The sequence below is a fragment of the Zingiber officinale genome, chromosome 9A (assembly GCF_018446385.1).
Source record: "Zingiber officinale cultivar Zhangliang chromosome 9A, Zo_v1.1, whole genome shotgun sequence".
NCBI classification, from domain to species: Eukaryota; Viridiplantae; Streptophyta; class Magnoliopsida; order Zingiberales; family Zingiberaceae; genus Zingiber; species Zingiber officinale.
In genome coordinates this window covers 98,728,888-98,752,747 of record NC_056002.1, presented here as the reverse complement: position 1 = coordinate 98,752,747, position 23,860 = coordinate 98,728,888, and the positions used below count along the sequence as shown (strand labels likewise).

Here is a 23,860-nt window from a genome sequence, read left to right as displayed (position 1 = left end):
AAATTCTAAAAATAAGGAAATTTTGAGAAAAGTACATAAAGAATTTTGTCCTAGAATTTGGAAATGTTGAAAATAATATTGAAAATATTGGTCCTAGTCTATTAAATACATTCCTAACTGACATCGTAAGTTGATAAATTCACTTTCAGGAAAGAGTTTGGTGAATATGTCAGCTAAGTTTGACTTGGACTTAATGTAATTTAGTTCAATGTCACCTTTAGTGACATGATCCCTGATAAAGTGATGTCTAATTTCAATGTGTTTGGTTCTTGAATGATGCACAGGATTTTTTGTCAAATTAATTGAGCTAACATTGTCAATTAGTACTTTTGCTTTTGTAAAGTTTAAATTAAAATCTTTAAGAGTGTGCATCATCCATAACAATTGTGAAATGCATTCTCCTATTGCTATATATTCTGCCTCAGTAGTAGATAAGGCAACACAATGTTGCTTTCTACTAAACTAGCTGACAAGTGTTGGGCCAAGTAACTGACATCCACCACTTGTACTTTTACGACTTAGTTTATAGCCATCATAGTCTGAGTCAGAGTAACCTATAAGTTTAAAATTAGTTGTTCTAGGATACCAAATTCCTACATTTGAAGTTCCTTTTAGATATCTGAAAATTCTTTTTACGTTAGTTAAATGAGATTCTTTAGTACAGGTTTGGTATCTATCACACATACTAATGGCAAATAAAATGTCAGGTCAACTTGCAGTCAAGTATAGAAGACTACTTTGACACTTCTATAGTATTTTAGGTTAACTGATTTTCCATTTGGGTCATTATCTAAGATAGTGTTAGTTGCCATTGGAGTTTTCCATTCCAAATTTTTTAAGTAATTTCTTAATGTATTTTTGTTGGTAGACATAATTTCGTTCATTAGTTTGTTTAATTTTTAGACCTAAAAAGTAAGTTAGTTTACCTACTAAGCTCATTTTAAATTCTTGTTCCATTAAGGTTATGAATTCTTGTAAGAATTCTGAATTACTTGAACCAAAGATTATGTTGTCTACGTATACTTGGGCTATAAATATATTTTATTTGATTGACTTTACAAATAAGGTTGGGTCAATTTGTCCTTGACTGAACCCTTTGGAAATTAGGTAGAAGGTCAACCGTTCATACCAGGCTCTAGGTGCTTTTTTATGACCATACAAGGCCTTTTTAAGCTTAAATACATAGGTAGGATAATCTTGACTCTCAAATCTAGGTGGTTGACCTATATACACTTTTTCTTTTATTAGCCTATTTAAAAAGTCATATTTAACATCCATTTGATAAAGTTTAAATCTTTTATGGGTTGTATAGCTAAGTATCATTCTAATAGATTCAAGTCTAGCTACTGGGGCATAGGTTTCATCATAGTCAAGTCTCTCGACTTGACTAAACCCTTTAGTAACTAGCCTAGCCTTATTTCTAACAAGTTCCCCCATTTTCACTTAGTTTATTTCTAAAAATTCATTTTGTTTCTATTACCTTTTTATTGTTAGTGGTGGTACTAAGTCTCAGACTTCATTTCTTTCAAATTGAGTTAGTTCTTCCTGCATGACTATGATCCAGTCTGGGTCAAGTAAGGATTCTTCTATCATTTTGGGTTTACTTTTTGAGATCAAGAATATTTGACTTAAATTTATAAAGGATGACCTAGTCTGAACTCTTAGGTTTGGGTCACCAATTATTTGGGCAATTGGATAATTTAGGTTTACTCTTATGATTCTAGGAGGTTCATTTAGTTAAAGTTGATCTTCTTCTTCGTGACTTAGGTTTTCACTGGCTCCCCCTTGACTAGTAGTACCTCGAACAAATTTGATTATTTGATTCTGGGTTTGTTCTAGGTTTCGATTGGACTCTTCAAATTTTACATTTGAGGTTTCTTCAATTCTTAGTTTAACTTGTTATATACTCTATGACCTCTACTGTTTAGCGAGTATCCTAAAAAGATTTCATTTTCTATTTTTGAGGTAAATTTTCCTACGTATTCTCTTGTATTTAGTATATAGACTGGGCATCCAAATACTTTAAAGTATTTAATATTGGGTTGTTTATTATAATAGAGTTCAAATGATGTTTTATTATAAGTTTTGTTTATAGTGGTTCTGTTTTGTACATAGTAGGTTGTGCTAACAGCTTCTGCTTAAAAGTATTTTGGCAGGTTATACTCATTTAGCATTGTCCTAGAGGCTTCAAGTAGAGTTCTGTTCTTTCTTTCTACTATTCTATTTTGTTGAGGTGTCTTAGGGCATGAATATTCGTGATGATAACCATTTTCAAGGTAGAATTGATTAAAGTTGTGATTTCTAAATTCGCCTCCGTTGTCACTTCTGATTCTTTTAATTTTTGAGCCTTTTTCATTTTCAATTTATTTGCAAAAATTACTAAAGATTTCAAATGTTTCATCCTTATTTTTAAAGAATTTTATCCAAATAAATCTAGAGTAATCATCTATTATTACTAGGTAATATAGACTTCCATTTATTAATTTGATCCTATGGGAGTCAAATATGTCTAAGTGCAATAATTCTAGTATTGAATTTGTTTGAAGTTGATTAGTTGATTTGTGAGTAGACTTTATTTGTTTTCCTTGTTGACAGACATTACAAATTGTTGAGTCTAAGTTAGGTAATTTTGGTAAGCCTCTAACTAATCCATTTAATTTACTTAAATTTCTAAAGTTTGTGTATGACATTCTTCTATACCATAACCAAGTTTCTTCTTTTTGTGTTAAATAACACTTAAGTGAGGAAGTGGTTAGGTTAATTGCATATATATTATCTTTTCTAAATCCTTTTAGACTTATAGAAGGGTTATCTAAGTGCTTAATTAGGCATTCAGAGGATAGGAACCTAACCTTATATCCAGAATCACAGAATTGACTAATGCTAAGAAGGTTGTATTTGAGATTTTCAACAAGTAATACTTTCTTAACAATAAAATCAGTTTTAAGTTCAATATTATCTACCTCAATTATCTTGAGTTTGCTGTTATTTCCAAAGGTAACTGTTCCTAAGCTTTTGTATATTAATTGAGTGAACTTTGTGTGATCCCCTGTCATGTGTTTGGAGCAACCACTATTCAATATTCACTTGGTTTCCTGCAATAGGTAGGAGTTAATATCATTTTAGATTTGAGCTTACTTTTAATTTTAATTTTTAATTTAAAGTTTTAGTTTTAGTTTAATGTTTAATTTTAAATTTAAATTTAATTTTTAATTTTTAGTTTAAGTTTAATTTTAAAATTTTTAGTTTAAGTTTAATTTTAAATTTTTAGTTTAAATTTTAATTTTAAATTTTTAGTTTATGTTTAATTTTTAAATTTTTAGTTTTAATTTTAAGTTTAATTTTAAATTTTAAATTTAAGGTTTAATTTTAATTGAAAATTATCATTTTGATTTTTAATTTTAAGTTTCTTAGTTATCTCATCCGATCTATATTTTCATTCAGGGAATCCTATGATTTTGTGAGATAAATTAAGTTCAATTTTAGGGTTGAGTTTAACTTTGTGTTAGATTTAAGTTTAGCTTTAGGCTTAACAAATAGACATTCTTTGGATAAATTTTTGGGCTATGGTGAGTCACTTGGACATCATTAGAGTAATTATGCCTTCGAAGTTTTCCAAATAGTCCTATCCACTGAACTTAATACAAAACATTGGTCTAACTAGTTAGGATCTGTAAGAGATAGCTTTAGTTAGTTCCACTAAGCTAAATGCACCAGGTCGAAGTCATATCTTCCTAGACATGCATAGACATAGTTTCCCTAACCTACTATCATCCAAAACTTCACTAATACTTTTGTAAAGTTAAACTATTATCCCTATTTTAGCTAGTCCTAATTATCCTACCGGGTAAGTTATTATTTTGAAGGTGCCAACTAATTTGAAATCTCCCCCTGAATTATTGAACATTTTGAGTTTAAGTTTTGAATTTATGTCAATTACTTTTATAATTATAATATACTTGATTTAAGTTAGGTTTAAATAATTTAAGTTTTATCTTTTATTTTGTATTTATTTTTGAATATTTAACTTTAGAGTTTAAGGGAGAGTCTTTTGATTTATATAATAAATTTTATCTTTAGGTATGTAATATTGATTGAGTTCTACTTACGTGGTTAGACACGCTTTCGGAACCCAAGCTTTACTTTGATTTTTATTTTGGTTAACTAAAGATATAAAAGATTTGTTGTTGAGCTGGGCTTATATCCGAGTCCGAACTTGTTGTACACATCTCTTTGTGATCCTAGTATCATGTCAAGATACTTGGATCTAGTTGTGAATTTTTTAAGTAATTCCTTTAGTTTAACTATTTTGTTTTTCAATATGAAATTATCCTCCTCGAGTTTTGCAACTTGAGTTGGAATTTTAGTTTGAATTGGTTCAGTTGTTGAGTTCAATTTTAATTGTTCATTAATTTTATCATTTTCTTTTGTTAGTTCGTTTATTTGATTTTCATAAGTAGTTAACTTCCTATTTAAGCATGCAATGATTTTAAAGAACTTTTTATTTAAACTAAAATATACCTCATTGGAACTTTCAGAAACGAGTGCGGACTCATGGCTTGATTCGAGTTCGGACTCGTGTTCCGATTCTGGTTCGTACGCCATCAGTGCAAGGTAGTTGGAGTGCTTTGGTTCTTCGTTGTCTGAATCTTCCCAGGATGATTCATCCCACGTCGCTTTAAGTGCCTTCTTCTTTTCCATATTCGGGCAGTCGGTCTTGTAGTGCCCTTTCTTGTTGCATCCAAAACAGGTCACATTCCTGCTATTAGAGTTAGAGGTGGAGTTGATCTTCTGCAAGTCCTTGTTGGTGAAGTTCTTCTTTGTCTCGGTGAACATTTTTCTTACCAGGTTCACCAGGTGTTCTTCATTATCTGAGTTTGGGTCAGACTTGACTTTCGATTCCGATTTAGATTTGAACTTGTCTTTTGATGTAACACCCCTAGAAAGCCTAGATAAGAAAGTAAGGATAATGAGAGTTTGAAGGTAGTGAAAAGAAGGTGTAAATATTCTAAGTTGAATATTAAGATGGGAAGGATTTAGATGATTAAAACTTTATGAAAGAAAATAAAGTTGAGAATATAAATCATCTATATTTATAATACATGGAATTAATGTAAACAAAAGGAAGGAATATGAGATAATATATATGTGTATGAAATATTTATGCATAATGCATAATATGGTGATATATGAATTATTATGTACAAAAGAATATCAATAATATGTTAGAAGAGAAATAGGATTGAACCTTGGACCTCTTGTAAGGAACATGTATAGGATATCAAAGGGGATAGGAGAATTATTGATAAGGAGAGAAAGGACTAAGTAGTTAAGAATAAGAAAGGATTCTTTTTACTTAAAAGGAAAAGGAAGTAAAAAGAAGTAAAAATATACATAACCAAGTTTTGATCCTTGGTTCTCTTGTGGATGCATGCATATGTTAACCAAGTGTGATAGGAGAGGATATTGTAAGAGGAGAGATAGGAATTTTAATTAAAGGAAAGAAAAGAGAGAAATTAAAGGAAAGAAAAGAGAGAACTCAAGAAGCATTTCTCTAGAATATTCTTATCATTAAAGAGGAGAAATAAATAAGGAGGATGAATCAAGTCAAGTTTTCCTCCCCTCATTTTAGTATAAATAGGCATAGAGGGGTGGCTTCATCCTCAACTCACTCTCCTCCTCTTCTCCTAGAGGTGCCGAGACACTCCTCTTTCTTTCTTCTTTTTTTGCCGAGCAACACAAGAGGAAGAAGCCTCTTCTTCCTCCTCCTCTCCACCAAAAGACCTAGCCACTTCTTCCTCCATTGGTGCCGAGCAAAGCAAGCAAGGAAGAAAGGTCCACAAGCAAGTTCTCAACTCTAGGAAACTTAAGCAAAGAAGGTAAGCTTCCCCTCACCTGTGGTACAAGGCTTGTATGTGATTTTCGGATTTATAAGGATTAGAAAACCTAGGAAAGAATTTAAGAAAATTCGGCTAAAGAAAAGGTTTTCAAATCTAAGATGATTTAAACAAGACCTCATTTCATGATAAGATTTTCTATGCTATGTAGAAGGATTCTTTTCCATGATTTTATACTGATATGATGTATGATCAGAGGAGTATCTAACCCTAGGATTTAACCAAAAATATTTTAAAGAGGCTAGGAAGATTATTGTCTAACCAAACTAGTGCAAGGTTCCTTCTATGAAATGCTAAGGACCTTTCTATGGTTTTCTTGCTTGGAAATTAATTGGAACCAAAAGAAAACTCACTTGTATGCTTCGGACCAGAAAGGTTAAGGGTTAGAAAGACCTTCAAAAAAAAAAAATTTAATGCTCCTATGATAGGATATAAAGTTTCTTAAAGGGTGTTCACATTGCTAGAAACTCATGAACTCTTTTTAGGGTTTTTCGGCCATGATAAAAGGGATAGCTTAGATTAGCCTAAACAAAAATATTAATATGCTCAAGACCTCTGTGATATTATGATATGAAAGTTGATTAATGCTCTCATGTTTAATTGGAATGTAGAAAATTAGTTACATGATATAAGACATGTAAGATCACAAGAGTCCTAGCTTGTTTATGATCCAATTTTGTGTATGATGTTCTTAGTAACTTTTGCCATGATATTTACTTAGGCTTTCCATGTTTTAGGCCACTTAAGAAACCTAGCTTAAGGACTGGTAGGTTTCGGCCATGAAGGAAAATAAAAGAAAAAAGGAAAGAAACCTAGGAAATGCTATACATAGTGAGAAGAAATGAAATTATGTTATGTAATATGCCATGATATGTTATAGCATAGGAAATGCTATACATAATGAGAAGAAATGAAATTATGTTATGTAATATGCCATGATATGTTATAGCATAGGAAATGCTATACATAATGAGAAGAAATGAAATTATGTTATGTAATATGCCATGATATGTTATAGCATAGGAAATGCTATACATAATGAGAAGAAATGAAATTATGTTATGTAATATGCTATGATATGTTATAGCATAGGAAATGCTATACATAATGAGAAGAAATGAAATTATGTTATGTAATATGCCATGATATGTTATAGCATAGGAAATGCTATACATAATGAGAAGAAATGAAATTATGTTACGTAATATGCCATGATATGTTATAGCATAGGAAATGCTATACATAATGAGAAGAAATGAAATTATGTTACGTAATGATATGTTATAGCATAGGAAATGCTATACATAATGAAAAGAAATGAAAAAGGAAATGCATGAAAGATTGTTAGGGACATGATATGATAGTTATGCATGATAAGTTATTTTTGTATGGTTTGTACCAAGGGTGGGCTCCGTAAACGCCCCGGGGTCGATGGAGTAAGACTCGGGCCTCGTTAATGGGCCTCTGAATGCCCTAGGTCGATGGAGTAAGACTCGGGCCTAGTATGTATGCATGGTAGGGTTCAAGACTTGCTACCTTGGACCTACCTATGAAGCGCGCGCATTATGTATGTGGTACAAACCGGGATCCCCTCTAATGATGATATTAATTTCAAGTACTTATAAGTATAAGTTTTCAAATTCATGATGCATTGCCTACATATGTGCTTGAATTATCTGATGATTAGATATAATGTCATGTGATATTATGATATGAATATGAATATGATACCCTTGTATATCGTATGCTTATGATACCTCGCATGATATTGATATGCAATGATATGAATTCGGTTTTAGTGAGTAGGAAAGGAACTTACTGAGCCATGAGTGCTCATAGCTTACTTTCCTTGTACCGCAGATATGAGGGACGGATATTCGGAACGACGGAGCAGCAGGAGGAGCAGATAGTGATGTGTGTGGTGGTGGCTCGGCAAGAACGATTCGGACAAATTAATATTTTTAGTTGTATGATCAATATATGCACATTCGAACTAATCAGAATATGTGATATCATGCTTATTTAAATAAAAGGAATGATTTAAAATTTTTCGCTGTTATAATATAACTAAAGCATGTACGTAAGTAGTATAAGATCGTAGCGCCGCCCTTGGGTAAGAAGGGTGGGCGTTACATTTGATGACCCTGCAATAAGAGCAAGACCTTTTTCGGATTTGGCGTTAGTCTGTTCGTGTAATTCTAGTTCACAGAATAATTCATCTAGTTTTAATTTTGACAAGTTCCTCAAAATCTTATGGGCATCCACGATGGATGCCCATAGTGCATTTCAAGGAAATGTGTTTAAGTCATACCTTATCAGATCCCGGTTCTCTAATTGGTGGCCAATTGTGTGGAGTCCGTTGAGGATGCCCTTTATCCTCGCGTGCAACTGCATTTTGACATTAAAAAATTTATTTAAAAATAAATCTCTCTTTGTTATCTTAGCATTGTTGGTTTCCTCGTGCAGTTCTATGAGCTTGTCCCAAAGTTCCTTTGCATTTTGTGTGGGCCAACGCGGTTTAGCTCTTCTTTCGTTAGCCCGACTAAATTGTGTTCAGAGCTTTGAAGTCGATCTACGCCTTTTTCTTCATTTCTGAATTCCAATGTTTCGAGTCCATTGGAATTCCGACGTTGTTGATTGGAGCTTTGTAGCCTCTGGTGATGTTGAACCACTGGTCGAAGTCGGTCTTCAGGTACACCTCCATCTGCTTCTTCCAGTAAGGGAAGTCGTCACCATTGAATAGGGGACGACGAACGGTGTTGTACCCTTTAAATTGTGCCATTTTACAGCTGTAGAAAAAAAATTAAAACGAGGTACCAAGACTTGGTCTTGGATTTGCAGTGTTTGAGATATAAAAAATATAGAAAAATTTGAGAAGTGTTGCACCAATCTCAAATTAAAACCGAACGAAAATAATTTTCTGAATAGGTAAGGTTTTACCAATTTAGATAGAAAAAAAAATGACAATTCCCCTGGCTTGATTGATGGTTGCACCAAATTAGAGTCAAACCTGCTCTGATACCACTTGTTGGATCGATCACACGTGAGAGGGGGTGAATCATGTGATTTTAAAATTTTATTTTGTCATTTTGAAATCAAAGTATACGAACACAGCGGAAAAACTAAAAAGAACGAAAATACAAGAAGACACGAACCATTTACTTGGTTTGGATCCTTTGGCGACTCCTACTCCAAGACCCAGGTCCCCGCGGACCTATCGAAGGGTAATCCACTAAAGACCTCTTCCGGCACCTCCGGAAGTAGAAATCGAGTACAAAGACAATTAAACAAGTGCAACACATTGCACTTGTCCTTTTATAGTAATTAATTAAAAAATACTGACACTTTAAAGATTGAAGTGGGAGTGCTTGTGTCGATGCCGGTCTGCCAGCCACGATCGAAAGTCCTCGGAGCAGTCGTTGGGCGCAGCAGCTTTGTAGTAGAGTCGTAGCAGGAGTCTGAAGCAATCAGAACCTCAAAAGTACGCGTAGTACCTCGTATAGTAGTTGTTGTTCAACGACTTCTCGAAACAGCCTTATAAAAGGCATGGAAGGCACCTCCAATGAGGTAAGTTTGATCCCAAACAACCTGGCACTTATCCGCTGCGATGCCAAAAGTTTATCCTGTGCAAGGTGACTTCTATAAACAGTATGAAAGCGCCTTCACTCATTGAAGGTGCCTTCGGACACTGTTCATCAAAGACAATTTTCTTCTATTTGCACTGCAAAATAATGTTAGTCCAAAAATACCTTGCAAAACAAGTATTAGGATAATTTAATAATAATATAGAGTAGTAATTAGTTTCTGTCCTTCCAGGACCAAGAACTAGTCAAGGTCTCAGCTTAGGGATCCCAAATAGACCTAAATTAGATCGTCACCTACTGTCCCTTCAATCGGGACACACCCTCACTTGGTCACTCTCCTCCAGTGACTTACCTTAACTTACCAGTTTGCCAGACATTCGGTCAGCCCGTCGACTTGTCTGGACTTGGTGCTAGTTATCCGGTCGGCCCGTTGACCTAACTGGACTTCGTACCAACTATCCAGTCAGCCCGTCAACCTAGTTGGATTTCGTACCAGCTATTCAGTCGGCCCGTCGACCTAGCTAGATTTCGTACCAGCTATCTGGTCGGCCCTTTGACCTAGCTGGATTTCGTACCAGCTATTCGGTTGACCCGTTGACTTAGTTGGATTTCCTGCACACTTAATTAAGTGGTTAGATCACAACAAAACCTAACTTAACTTACTTGTCATTCATCAAAACCCGAGTTAGACCGTTAATGCAAACTGCACCAACAGAGACATTTTCCCCAGTTGTGAAGTTTGTGTCAATATATGTCATACTAGCTATAGTAGCACAATTTGACATGGAATTACATCAGATGGATGTAAAAATGACTTTCCTTAATGGTAATCTTGACGAAAAAATCTCTATGGTACAACCAGAAAGTCAGATTGCTAAAGGTTAAGAGAATAGAGTATGTAGACTTAAAAAGTTTATATATGGGCTAAAGTAAGTGCCAAGATAATGGAACATAAGATTTAATGAAAATATTTTATCTTATGATTTCGAAATGATCAATGAGAATCATTGTGTTTACCTATGAAGGAAAAAAGAAAGTTTGTCATTTTATCATTATATATTGATGATATGATAATAACTGGAAGTGACATAAAGTATGTGATAAAAGTCAAATTGTGGATTTCATCATAATTTGACATGATAGATATGGGAGAAGCTGAGTACATCTTATAAGTGAAGATTATTAGAGATCGATCAAAAAGACTTTTGTGTTTGTCTCAAGAGGCTTATATCACTAAGATGCTACAACATTTCAATATGTTAGATTACAACATTGAACAGACACTTGTAGCGAGAGGTATTATTTTGAGTAAAAATATGTTTCCTAAGACTCTTGAAGAAATAGCCGAAATGAAGAAAAAAATCATATGCCAGTGCTATTGGTAGTTTAATATACACTATGTTGTGTACTCATCCTGATATAAGCTATGTTGTTGGTTTAGTTAGTCATTTCCAGTCAAACCCAAATTCAAGACATCGAAAAGCGATGAAAAGGATATTCAGATATCTCAAAGGGATAGCAGATTATTGCCTCTGTTTTCAAGGATCAAATATGAGCCTAAGTGGCTATACAGATGTAGAATGGGAGGGGAATCTCGATGACATAAAATCCACATTTATCTATACTTTCTTGCTGAATGGTAGTATCATCTCATGGAATAGCAAGAAACAGACTTAGTAGCCTCGTCAACAATGGAAGCTAAGTATGTGGCTTGTGCAGTGACTGTGCAAGACACTGTCTGGTTAAGAAGGTTCCTGAAGCATTTGAAGATTGCTGAGGACAGTGAGAGTCCTATTATAGTGTACTGTGACAGTTAAGTTGCTATAGTTTTTTTTTTCAAAGATCCCAAATATCACAGCAAAGACAAGCATATAGAAATTAAGTATATTTTTGCAATGAATATTGTTAACAAGAAAAAAAATAGTTTTTGAGTACATCCCTACATGCAATATGCTTGCAGATTCTTTTACTAAGTCATTGACTAAAAAGTCATTTCAAAGACATGTAAAGTCTTTGGGATTTCGAAGAATGTAACTGATTGTAAAAATATTTAGATAAATGAAAATGTCATGACCTATTTAGTGTATATGTGTTTGTTACATTTTAATAAAGTCTCGATAAGCATATTTACAGATTACGATCGGTCCACTTACATAGACAATCATCTCTTTTTGTTAAGTATAAATAAAGATAAGACCGTTGTTTATGAGAGAGTTTATGTAGCTATGAATAGAGACATATTCATAAGTTAAGGTCATCTTGATAATTGTGTAAATATGAGATCATTTATGTAATGATTCGAGTAAATGAACCCAATATTTATCGAATCTGCTTAAAGTCAAATTGGAATTCATATGTTGAATTCAGGATTAGACATTAAGTATATCTAGATCAAAAATCTGTACGATGTTAAATTTTTATGGAAAACATATGTCCTTTTTAGTACTATAATATGTGATTTATACCACATATATTATTGTAATAAGAACAGTAGTTGAAGAATAAATCTTTATTTTTCTACTATATGATATCCTTAAGATTATAAATTAATTTTAATCTTACTCCAAATAACTATTTAATTGTCTATTTAAAATTCTAATCAGTGCCTATTATTTTAATTTTTACAAATCTAAAATAGATGTCTGATTCCAAGGGCATATTAAATATTGAAATGATATTTAGAAAGGTAAAAACATCCATCAATCTTATTGATCTTTATCAAAAGAAAAAAATTATTGATTTTCAGTCGAAGTTAAATTCGAATCTCCCTCTTCCCTTTCGTTGGCTTTCCCTCTCTCTGTTTCTCTCGCACTTTGGGTTCTGCTGGCGCCGGCTTATGGATGTCGCCTCCAAGTCCGATTCCGGCGACGGGGAGTGGGAGATCTGCAACGACAGAGGCTTCATCTACAAGCGCCGCCGCCGCCGCCGCGTGCTGGATCCAGTGCAGGCGGAGGCGGGCACGAGCGCAGCAGGGGATTCGGAGGCGGAGCAGAGGCGGTGCCGCCGTGATTTACGGCGGCGGTGCCTCCTCCACCTCCGGGATCTGTTTCGGAGGGAGTTGGAGCTTCTGGAGCCCCTTTCGTCAGGTCCTGTCGATCTCACCCCCGCGATGCCGACCGAAGCTGCTCCGGAAGCTCCGCCGGCGGTGGCCGAGCCTCCGCATCCGGATCCTGGAGAAGATATCCAGAAGTCCTTAGTCGATGACCTACTTTCTCAGGTACGGGGACGATCCCAAACAGTCGTAATCCTTTGAAATTCTGAGGGCTAGGGTTAGGGTTTGATTTCCAAATTTACTGATTTACCAACCCTTTTGTGTTTTAGGTAGAGATTCAAGAAGCGGTTCTTCGGAAGCTCTCAGAGAGCTGCGATTATGTGGACTCTTTGTGCAACGAAAAAGAAGAGAGATTGCTGCAATCTCTAATGGCGTTGCCAATTTGGGGAAGTCCTCGCTCTCTTGTTCTCTCGTTATCTAAATGATCTCAAGATAACATCTTTTACCTCCATTAGGGAAGCATGTTTTCTGTACAATTATGTATGAATGGGTTTTTGTTTGCTTGCTGATTCTTATATGTCTATTTGCGCCTGACGTTTTGGAAGAAATGAAGTAATGCTCATGCTCTGTTAAAAAATAATAAAAAAAACTACTTTAGATTGTCTCTGCCATGAATTAACTAGCTTGCATACATGATTTCCTTAAACCATGGAAGTTTTTCTTCTACCACTTGAGAAAGCACATATCTGGAATTTGGTTGTATTTGCCACAGTGATCCATAAAATGAACTTAAAGTTCATGTCTTATTGAAACTATACCTTGTTTATGCATTTGACCTAATTTTGCCGAAATCTGGTTCATTTCTTCAGGCATACCATTTGGACAAGATTGTTTTTTTAGCCTTCTAGTATTGTGTGGTAGCTCAAGTCTGATATGCCTCCTCTGTTTGTAGATTGAGAGACATTTATGTTCAGATGTAGGAGAGAATTCTTGTCTTGGGGAAGTCTAAGCCTTCTGGTGTTGTTCATTTATACTTTCTAGAATACTTGATATAACTACCTGTTGAAGAACTCAAGTGATAATTGAGAGTTTTACATTCATTTTCCATGTCATGCTAGAAAATGATGACTAAAATACCTGAATGAGTAAAACAGCTTTCATTTTCCATCACCTACCTAATCTTAGTGCAACTAGCATACAACTGTTGACAAATTTACCCACCAATTCAACTGCATCTTAGTTTCTAGATTCAGTTGTTAATGCATTCAAAGCATTAGCCATTCACCAAGAGACAAACATACCGGTGCACATAGCCACCAGAAGTGAGACTGGATTGACCAGCAAGTAGTTATTGTTATTGCATTTACAGGTTCATATATGAGTTGAGTTGTCATTGTCGGAAAAATGGGCAATGGTCATTCCTTCTGGAAATTGTCCAACCATTGCTAGATATCTAACTCGGTTGATAAGAGCATTAGAAGTTATTACCAAAGTCTTAGATTTAAAATCCACGTAGATGCAAATGTGAGTGTTCTTAAGTCTAAGTAGACATAATTCATTTCCAGAATCACACATAAATCCATCATTTCTTCCTACACTTGATAGGCATCAATAAGAAAACAAGATAAAGATTACTTTTCATGGATAGAAGAAAAATGACATCCTTTCAAACAACTGACTTGCATGCTCAAAACTGAGTTGCTTCCTTAACAAAAGAAGAAGAAAAATTAACAAACTCATAATGCAACAGTGTTTGCAAAATAAGACAAGTCAGTGAGGTTGTAGGTACAGTGGTTAATTCCATTCGAGCTTCTACATGAAAATCACCTAGCCTCGATGACATGGTCATGTGAGCCCAAGACAACTATGTTTTCTTCTTGGGATAAGTAACTTTTGCGTGACACAGGGTTAGAACTATACCATGTTGCTCAGGAGGCAGCTCCTTTAACACATATGCTATGGCAATCTCATGCTTCTTTTGTACTTCATGAAGCTCCCTTTGTTGTTCGATCAAAAGCTGCTCTAGTTTCTGAGAAAGGGATTGCATATATTCCGACTCCAAAGGTTCTGATGTTTCATGCAATTGCTTATGGTCTTCTTTGTTCTGCTCCGACTTGGAACCAAAGTTACATGTCTTAGATCCAGTGCAGAAAACTGCTTGTTCATGATTTTCGTTTACCTTGTTGCTAGAGGCTTGCTTATTTGATATAGATAATGGTGATGGACCAATAACTACTTTGTTTTCATCATGATCACTAAAATGTAGGGAATTTCTCTGTAGTTTCAGAGAAGAAGTATTTGAGTGATATTCCCTTTGGTTTTTAAGAAAGGAGTCATCGTTCCCATCATAACACTCAACAGATATATCCTGACTTCCATATGAAATCAACTCAATAGATGCATTTGATTGTGCAAAGGATGATGGTGAGTCTGCACCAGCTGCCTTTGGAGAATCAGACCAGTATTTTCGACCAGAAGGAAGACGCTCCAGACAGAAATTACCTGATGGATCTTCAGCTTCAGAGTCATGTTCATTGCTGTCTGAAACTGTTCCATTCTCAAAAGGCCTCCAATCGGGAAAATAGGCTTGTATCTCAGTATCTATCATTGATGCAATGGTTGTGACATCTTGATCAGTGAGGTCTAATTCTGCCACCATTTCGGTTGCAACACTCACAGATGTGTCTGCTACAATATCAAATGGGAAAAGAATGTTCCGAACTTGACCTGGAACAAGTTGACAATAATTATGTTAAGAATGATCATAATGTTAATCCACGACTCAACTCATAAAACACACGCTCGTGAACCTGTAGAATCTTCAAAGCGCAACTTCAAAGAAATTGTATTGATGTCTTTGCGTTGACCTTCCATGGTAAAATCTACACCACTTGAACCTTGTTCGGCCTGGTCAGAATTTGGACTTGCATTAGACTGGCCACAATTATCTGCATTTCAATCTAACAATTATCAAAACAGAGAGAGCAAAAGAATCTCAGAGAATGCATATCTCATAAATATCAAGGAAATAGTGTAACCATGATGAAGCTAGTCAGAGCTTTTCTCTACCTGGTTGATTTGAAGTTGGTCCATGGGTGAGGTCATTTTCTGAGTCCAATTGGAGAAAAGGATCTTGTAATAATTCCTTGGCAGATAATCTTTCTGAAACGTTGGCAATGCATTGTTCAATAAACTTCTTGACTTCTGGATCTTTTACCTTTGCTAATGAGGCAGGCTTCGTTCCCTACACGCGAGAAACTAGATGTATCAGAGAGAGGCAAACAGAGAATCAGTTGATAGAATAGCTGAGATATAGTTTATATTATGATCATGGCATAAAGCTAAATAGTGTTATTTATTATAAATAAACAAACTCCAGTGACAATACAAAAAAGCAAGTAATTATCATCAATGGCAATGTTTTCTAGCAATTATGAATTGGTAGAATGACTTTCTATCTCTTAATAATTAGTTTCTTAGTAATGTATGCGCGCTAAGTTTCGTGAACATAGATTCACTAGGAGTTCAAATGCGAAACTCAGCTGAAGGATGCAAAGACATGATTTGGATGAATTGATGTCATCAAAATGAAAAACAGCTAAATTATCATGAACATGCATAAGTTCAAGTATGAAGAGTCAAAGTACCAAGTTGAACTTTTTTAAAGCAACCTTGGTCACTTTCAACATGTCAATCCTTCTTGTTTATGTCATGCACATTCACCATATCGCTTAACTTGTTCACTTTTCCCTACTGACCCTTTTCACTTGCTACTTCAAGACCTCAAGTGGAAGCTATTTTAGGATCAAGTGGGTTAAAATCTAGTACATCAAGTGGAGGATACTTCTTAACATTTTTTTTAGGATTTCAGATTTGTGTTTTTCATTACCATTTATTTCTTAATTAGTGCAGTTACGGTTTTCTTTATGTACTTTATCGTTCATGTTATCATTTACTTATTGCTAGCTGTAAGATTTTGATATATAGTTGAAGATTTCTTATTGCATGAATGATTTTCCGCTTCTTGATTATAGCATTTGCTTATATTAGTGTTATTACAACCTATGATCACTCTTAAAGGGATCCAAACAATCTAAATCACCAAGGAACTTAAGATCGAAACAAGGACTCAAAAGTTCGTAGATCAAATAAACCTTCTTGAGGTTTTCAAAAGACATCCACGGACGATCATAGAAAAACAAATCAAGTAATCCATAATAGAATTTAGTGTTTAGTACTAACATATTATATCGCAAAGAATGCTTGGTAAACTCACCGAAGTTACTTTCTTGTATATTTGTGCTGCATTGTTGCATTCCACATATGGATACTCAAATGTCACCAACTCGAGTAAACACATGCCAAATGCATAAATATCTACAAGCTCATTGTATTCTTCCTCATAAAGTTCTGGAGCCATGAACTCTGGCGTCCCTGCAATAGAATGATAAATGATGAATGATCTATACCATCGTTTTATACAGTCAAATTAAGTAATGCACTAACCAATAACAGTGTGAGCAGAGTTAGCATGGCGAAGAATGGCAGCCAATCCTAGGTCACCTATCTTCACCTCACCTTGGTTACCATTCACAAATATATTATCGCATTTCAGATCTCGATGGATAACTGGTGGATCATGACCATGGAGGTAGAGAAGCCCACTCAAAATTTGCCTTGACCACTTTTTCAATGCTCTCTTGTCTACCTGCTTATGTCTTTTTCGATACCTGATCAACAATGTTAGGAATTAGATTAGCAAAGCCAATCTGATTGTTCCTCAGAGAGTGAAAATGGCTGGCAGGAAGTACTGACTGGCGCAAGGTCCCTGATGTAAAGACCTCAGTGATGAAATTGATATTGTTGTTCTTGGCATCAACCCATGAACTGTAAAATTTGATGATGTTCTTGTGCTTCAGGGTCTTCAGCAGGTGAACCTCGGAGTAGAGCCTATCCAGGTCATCGGCGTTTCTGAGCAAATCCACCACTTTCACCTGGTTCCAAGCAACCTCTATCCCTTCCAATTCATCAAAAGCCTTGTACCTGAAGGATCACCCTCGATCGTCAAGGACTCCAACCAGCTTTTGATGCCAAATCAAAGATCGCACGCAATACAAGAAGGGGGAACAAATACACAACTTTAGCATAGAATCAATAATTAAGGATACACGGTCTTGAAAGCGCCCTTTCCTAGGACCTCATTGTACTGCAGCATCGAATGAACAAATTAGGTTTGCACAATACAAACTTAGATTTTATTTTATTGTTTACAAGGAGTTGGGTTTCAGATTGGTGACGAACCCTCCCGTATCGCCTCGTGGGATCGATCTCAACGAACTCGGAGTTGAGATCGTCAGGCTCCTTCTCCGCAGACGAACCTCTGGACATGTCTCTGCGGCACCACGACTCCGCAAACCCCGATCCGAGAGAGACTCGAAATTGCACAATGGAAACTCCAGAGAAAGGAAGAAAGGACCACCAAATCGATTAATTCCAACGGAATTGAATCGCCGGGGATTCGGAAGGCGGCAGGAAAGGTAACGACGGAGAAGAGCAACGAGAGTTTCCTCTGAGATCGATCGATCGCTCGAGGAAGGAGATCGGTTCGAGGGCGAGGGATTTAGAAAGAACACGGATCCGCGTCCAAATATCCGACCCAAATAACTTCTCTTTGCGTTTGGTTCCGTGTCGCTCTTCTCCTTTAAACTTCGTGCCGTGTCGGACTGTCACCTGACAAAGTAAGTCCAGAGACGGGTCGCCCATAAGCCCATTAAATCTGTATTATTCGGATTCGGGTTAGAGGGTTAATGCGATCTGACCGAATAGATTGAGGGAAGAGCAAGGACACGTGTCAAACAAATGAAACGGATACATCACTTTCACGTGGTTCGTTTGAAAGTTTGGTAAACAAGAAATTTCATAAACCGAATATTTTTATTAGCACTTGAAAATTGTCACGTGACATGAAAGAAAAGATTGAAAGAGGCTCTCCTCATTCGCCAATCTGGGCGATACATAGTTCATATAGAAGGTATATGGTACGGATAGGTTTGAATTAATTCTTCCTATAAGATAAGAATTCAAATTTTATAAAATTAAGGATTTCTTTTTCTATAATGGTAACTATAATTTACTTGGATGATGAATTATACTTTTTACTACCATATATAACTTATGGATTCATTTCACAGGTTGACTAATTTACATGTAAGATTATCATAACAAATTATGGAATTAATTCTTAGTATATGTAACATACATCACGTATCACCTAATTTGTCATGCAAAATGCCGTTAGTGAAAGTCTCATAATTTATTTCCCTTTTAGATTACATCAACAGTCCTCGAGGATCCTTGCGATGAGAATTATCATCTTTTACTATAATATAGAACTTATGATTTAGCTCAAAATCCAATTGGGATAAGGATACACTTTATAAAAAATTTTATAGTAAATTTTCAAATATTGACCGATTATTTCCGTCTCTAGAAAATTGATCGTTGACGTCATTTATCGATAGAATTTTAGTTACAAATTAATAATGAAAATTAATTTTCCATTGCTAAGCCTAGCGACAGAATTAAAAACCTGTCGTTAAACTTAACGATAGATAATTTAATTTCATCATTGATTGGTCGGTGACAGATAGTGAAATATACGTTGCTAATTAGCAACAGAATATTACATATCTATCGTTAAATTTCATAAAAAAAATTTGGCGGCACCTCTTCATTTTTACACATTCCATGTTTGCCAATGTAGAACCAAACATGTAACGGTCATAAACGATGGAATTTTACACACCACAACTCAACATCCAATCCAACACATTCACAATACAAATGATACAAACGACACAACTCATTTACAAATCCACGTATACACACAAACAACTTAACAAACAATACATATCACATCTAAACCAACACGTTTTCAAATTCAATTCAATCCAATCAAACAAATAAATATCTCAAATTTAACTAATAAAAATCTTAATTTAATAAATTCAAATACATTACCAATGATAATAAACCTTATAGGGAACCCATCAAATTTCATTCCAAAACTAGCCAGTAGTATCTAATCTTACACAGAATATAATATAATAGATTATTAATAAAAATATGAAAAAACTAGTCTTACACCATTACAATTACGACTAATAAATTAAATTTAACTAAACAAGGTGAATACTAAAATAAAAATACATTAGCTAAACAATTATTTTACGTACCTGAATGTAAGTTTGGAAATTCACTGATGGTGGTATATAAAATATATTATTATTTACAATATTCCTAAAAAAATATAATACAATTAGAAATGCATCTAATATAAAAATTAATAGATCTATTTTACATATTTTATGAGTGATAAATAAAAAAAAAGAAAAATTAAATGTCAACACATCTCTCAATTAGCTACATATTAGTATCATGAGGGTTTTGAGTATTGGGATATATACTATAAGCCTAGCTTTTGTATGAACATCTGTTTTGAAATATTTTGAAATGAGAATCACTTTGGTCAAATGTTTGTATTTTATATTTCTATATATGTCAATGCAGTTGTCCATTGAATTTATATTGTAGATAACATGGTGTGTGATGCCACATAGAAGATCATGTTATTGGTTCCTTATAAATTATAAATAGTAACTCACAACCAAGATAGATTGGGACAAATCATTAGAACAGTTATAGTATAATTTGGTATTAGTCTGTCTTGACTATAAAATTACACTAGTACACTATGTGTGCATTGAGCAGGACCGTTTGAGGTTGTTTGATTTGTACTGATTATATAAAAGAACAGAACCTTTGTTATTATGGATGTGCGTCCTCTTAATCCCTATATAATAACAAGCACGTATACTTAGTATTTATTTCTTTAACTTATCAATGGATGAGATTTATTTATTAATCAATAGGTCCGATGAGTTGGGAAATAGTACTGTTTATATGGTGTGTTGTTGATTATAGAAAAAAGCTGTGTCCTAATTATTTAGGCTGATGATGCCCCCTTGAGGAGCTCATAAGGATTATTATATAAACCCTGCAGGTGGACTTAGTCCGGTATGATAATAAAGTTGAGTGGTACTACTCTTGGAATAAGATGTTAATTAATTGAGTTGTCAGTAACTCATTTAATTAACGGACATACGATATCTTAAACACAGGGAGATTAACGCACGTATGATAAGTAGAAGCCCATATTGTAATATGGGATTGGTGCGGTAGTTCGATAATAACCCTTTAGTGGTATGGGTTATTATTGATGGACTTGGATTGGGTGTTCGGGCCGAACACAGGAAGCCTAAGCCCATCAGGAGGTCTAAACCAATTCCTCCTCTAGGTCCCTATTGTAGCCTCTATATAAAGCCTCGCATCCACCCATCCAAGGTGTCGTGTTGTTTTGTTTTCGACACCACCGTCTCCACCTAGGGCCGCCCCCCCCTCCTCGCTTAGGGTCGGCGCCCCCTTCTCCCTTGGTGGGCGGCGACTTGAAGAAGAGGAAGAAGAGGAATAAAAGGAAGAAGAGGAGAAGGCGCCCCATCCTAGAGCTTCACTTGGTGCTCGGTGGTTTGGAAGAGAAGAAGGGAATGGTGGTTTTGTCTTGGTAGATCATCGCCCACACGACGTCCAAGAAGAGGAGAGGAATACGGCAAAAGATCAAGAGGTCTTTAACTACAAAGGAAAGGTACAACTAGTTCTTTAATTCCGCTACGTAATTAGTTTAGTTTTCTTTGTATCGATCTTGAATACTAACACAAGAGCCCAGCGATCTTGTACTTCAATTAAGGTGTGCTTTGATCATTTAAGAACTTGCTTGATTGATCAAACACATGTTTAATCAAATATGCGGGTTGCTAAGAAAAGTTCTGTTCTTGTATAATTTTTTTGTACAGGGAAATTGAAACAGAACGGAATTCTAGCGCCTTCATTGAGTCTCCTGAGAGTCAAAACCATGTGATGTTTGACTCATTTGAGCCATGAATTCTCTCATTTCTTATCTAATTTTCTCATATCTTATTTGGGCTTGTCGAGAGTTGATTCTTCAAAATTTGATTTTCTTCCTCTAAGGCTTCTACTCTAGTAGATGATCCATTGAGATGACTCGTAGCCCTATGAGTCATCACAAGATCATATACAACTTTGTCCTGGGAGCTAAGACCGTAGAGGGAGGATGTCTTTTTCCTTCCACCTATTGGTGCAATTTCCCCTGTGTCAAGGTTGACCAGATTGACTAAGCTTGAGTTGGCTAAGCTTGAGTCTTGATGTTTGACAATGTATAGAGATTGTAGGTGCAATTGTCCGTTTGAGGAGATTGTTGGTGCAATTCTCCTCTGTAATGATCTGTTGAGATGACTCCTAGACCTATGAGTCATCACAAGATCATATACAACTTTTACTTGGGAGCCAAGACCATAGAGGGAGGAGGTCTTTTTTCTTCCACCTATTGGTGCAATTTCCACTGTGTCAAGGTTGACTAGGTTAACTAAACTTGAGTTGACTCAAGCTTGAGTCTTGATATTTGAATTTTGATGTTTGACAATGTATGGAGATTGCAGGTGCAATTATCCGTTTGGGGAGATTGTTGGTGTAATTCCCCTCTGGTCAAGGTTTGACCAGTTTGATATGAAAAAGAGTCAAATAGGTCAATATTGATCAGATATTTGATTATGAAGTCCTAACTGTAGGTTAGGCAAGAGCAAGTCTAATAGGAAGGTTGGTAGAAGATGAAAATTCAAATGGGTTAGTCTTGACTTGACACTTGATGTGGAAAGTCCCGATGAGTGAAGCCGGGCAATAAGGAAGTCCTGGTGAGTGAAGCTAGGCAGTTTAGGAAAATCCTAGTGAGTGAAGCTAGGTGATGGAAAGTCTTGGTGAGTGAAGCCAAGTAGTTTGGGAAAATTCTATTGAGTGAAGCTAGATGATGAAAAGTCCTGCTAAGTGAAACCAGATAGTTGAAAAATCCTGGCGAGTGAAGCCGAAAAGCCCTAGTGAGTGAAGCCGAAAAGCCCTAGTGAGTGAAGCTAGACAGAAGGAAAATCCTGGTGAGTGAAGCCAAGCAGTGAAAATTTAGGTGGGTTAAGGCTGATTGGACACTTGGTGTTTTGAAGTCCAAGTGAGTCATGGAGGACTAGACACTTGGCATGAGAAGGTGAGTCTAAGTGGGTCAAGGTTCACTAGACACTTGGCACAAGGAGAGAAGTCCAAGTGGGTCAAAAGATTGACCGAACACTTGGTGACAAAGTCCCAGCAGGTCAAGGTAGACCAGGTGCTAAGTAATGATGAGTTTCAACAGGTCTTAGTTGATAGGATGTTGGAAGTGGAACCCTAGGCTTGTGTTTGACGAAATAAGGATAGACAATCGATCAGTTGATCGATTGGCCCAAGCCCAATTGATCGGTCGATCGATTGGCCCAAGCCCAATCGATCGGTCGATCGATTGGGAGGCTATCGAAAAAACATAGAGGGTTTCCCAATCGATCAACTGATCAATTGGGACACTCTAATCGATCAGCTAATTGATTGAGACACTCCAATTGATCAATTGGGGAAGATTTTCTCACAAAGGTACAAGGCAGTCGGAATTGATTGGTCAATCGATTCTAAGGAAATCTGCGAGAGCATAGAGCCACTCTGAATCGATTGGTTGATCAATCAAAGCCTCCTTAATTGATTGTGATATGATCGTTGAGCAGGTTGCGAGGTTTAGATGACTGAGATTGATTGGATCTGATATGGCAATGATTGGGAGCATGCTCAATCGATTGGAAGCCCTAAAAGCGCAAATATAAAGGCGACGACGAGTTCAAACGAAGCTAACTCTTCACTCCATCTTCTCTGCCAATTCTTAGAAGATTTGGGAGACAAAGTGCTATTGTATTTCCCATCTTCAAGAGACACTCAAAGTAAGAAAAGCTCGTGGGATTCAAGGTTCAAAGTGTTAGTCATGTTTAGATTTGTATTTATATTTGATTTCTTGTTTTGAGTTGTATTTCTTCTTCTTGAGTTGTATGAGGTTTCTCCACCTCTGGATTATTCTGAGAAGGAGTTGTTTTGATAGTGGAGAGTGTACTCGGTGTGGATCCTTGGATTAGTCTGTTGGTGCAATATTCCCTAGGTCAAGGTTGACCTGGTTGACTGAGCTTGAATTGGTTCAAGCTTGAGTCTTGATGTTTGGGTTTCGATGTTTGACAATACATGTAGACAACACATGGAGATTACAGGTGCGATTGTTCATGTGGGGAGATTGTGAAGGAGAGTCAATTAGGTCAAGGTTGACTGGATACTTGATTGAAAAATCCTGGTGAGTGAAGTCAGGTGAAAGACCTAGTGAGCGAAGCTAGGCAGTTGGAAAATCCTGGTGAGTGAAGCCA

The 23,860-nt window shown here is 35.8% G+C and overlaps 2 protein-coding genes across 2 annotated transcripts; one reads left to right on the top strand and one right to left on the bottom strand.

The window, feature by feature from the left end:
• The first annotated feature begins 12,214 nt into the window (after positions 1 to 12,214).
• On the top strand, positions 12,215 to 13,140 carry LOC122020059. Its single transcript, XM_042577787.1, has 2 exons — positions 12,215 to 12,698; positions 12,803 to 13,140. The coding sequence occupies exons 1-2, from the start codon at positions 12,318 to 12,320 to the stop codon at positions 12,956 to 12,958; spliced, it is 537 nt and encodes a 178-aa protein (XP_042433721.1). The 5' UTR covers positions 12,215 to 12,317; the 3' UTR covers positions 12,959 to 13,140.
• A 945-nt stretch (positions 13,141 to 14,085) lies between these two features.
• On the bottom strand, positions 14,086 to 18,130 carry LOC122020058 (probable serine/threonine-protein kinase WNK3). The gene is made up of 8 exons (XM_042577785.1): positions 17,775 to 18,130; positions 17,642 to 17,679; positions 17,289 to 17,516; positions 16,980 to 17,203; positions 16,750 to 16,907; positions 15,543 to 15,717; positions 15,284 to 15,421; positions 14,086 to 15,200 (listed from the first exon to the last, which is right to left on the bottom strand). Exons 1-8 carry the CDS (start codon positions 17,859 to 17,861, stop codon positions 14,338 to 14,340), a joined length of 1,911 nt encoding a protein of 636 aa, XP_042433719.1. The 5' UTR covers positions 17,862 to 18,130; the 3' UTR covers positions 14,086 to 14,337.
• Between the last annotated feature and the right edge of the window lie 5,730 nt (positions 18,131 to 23,860).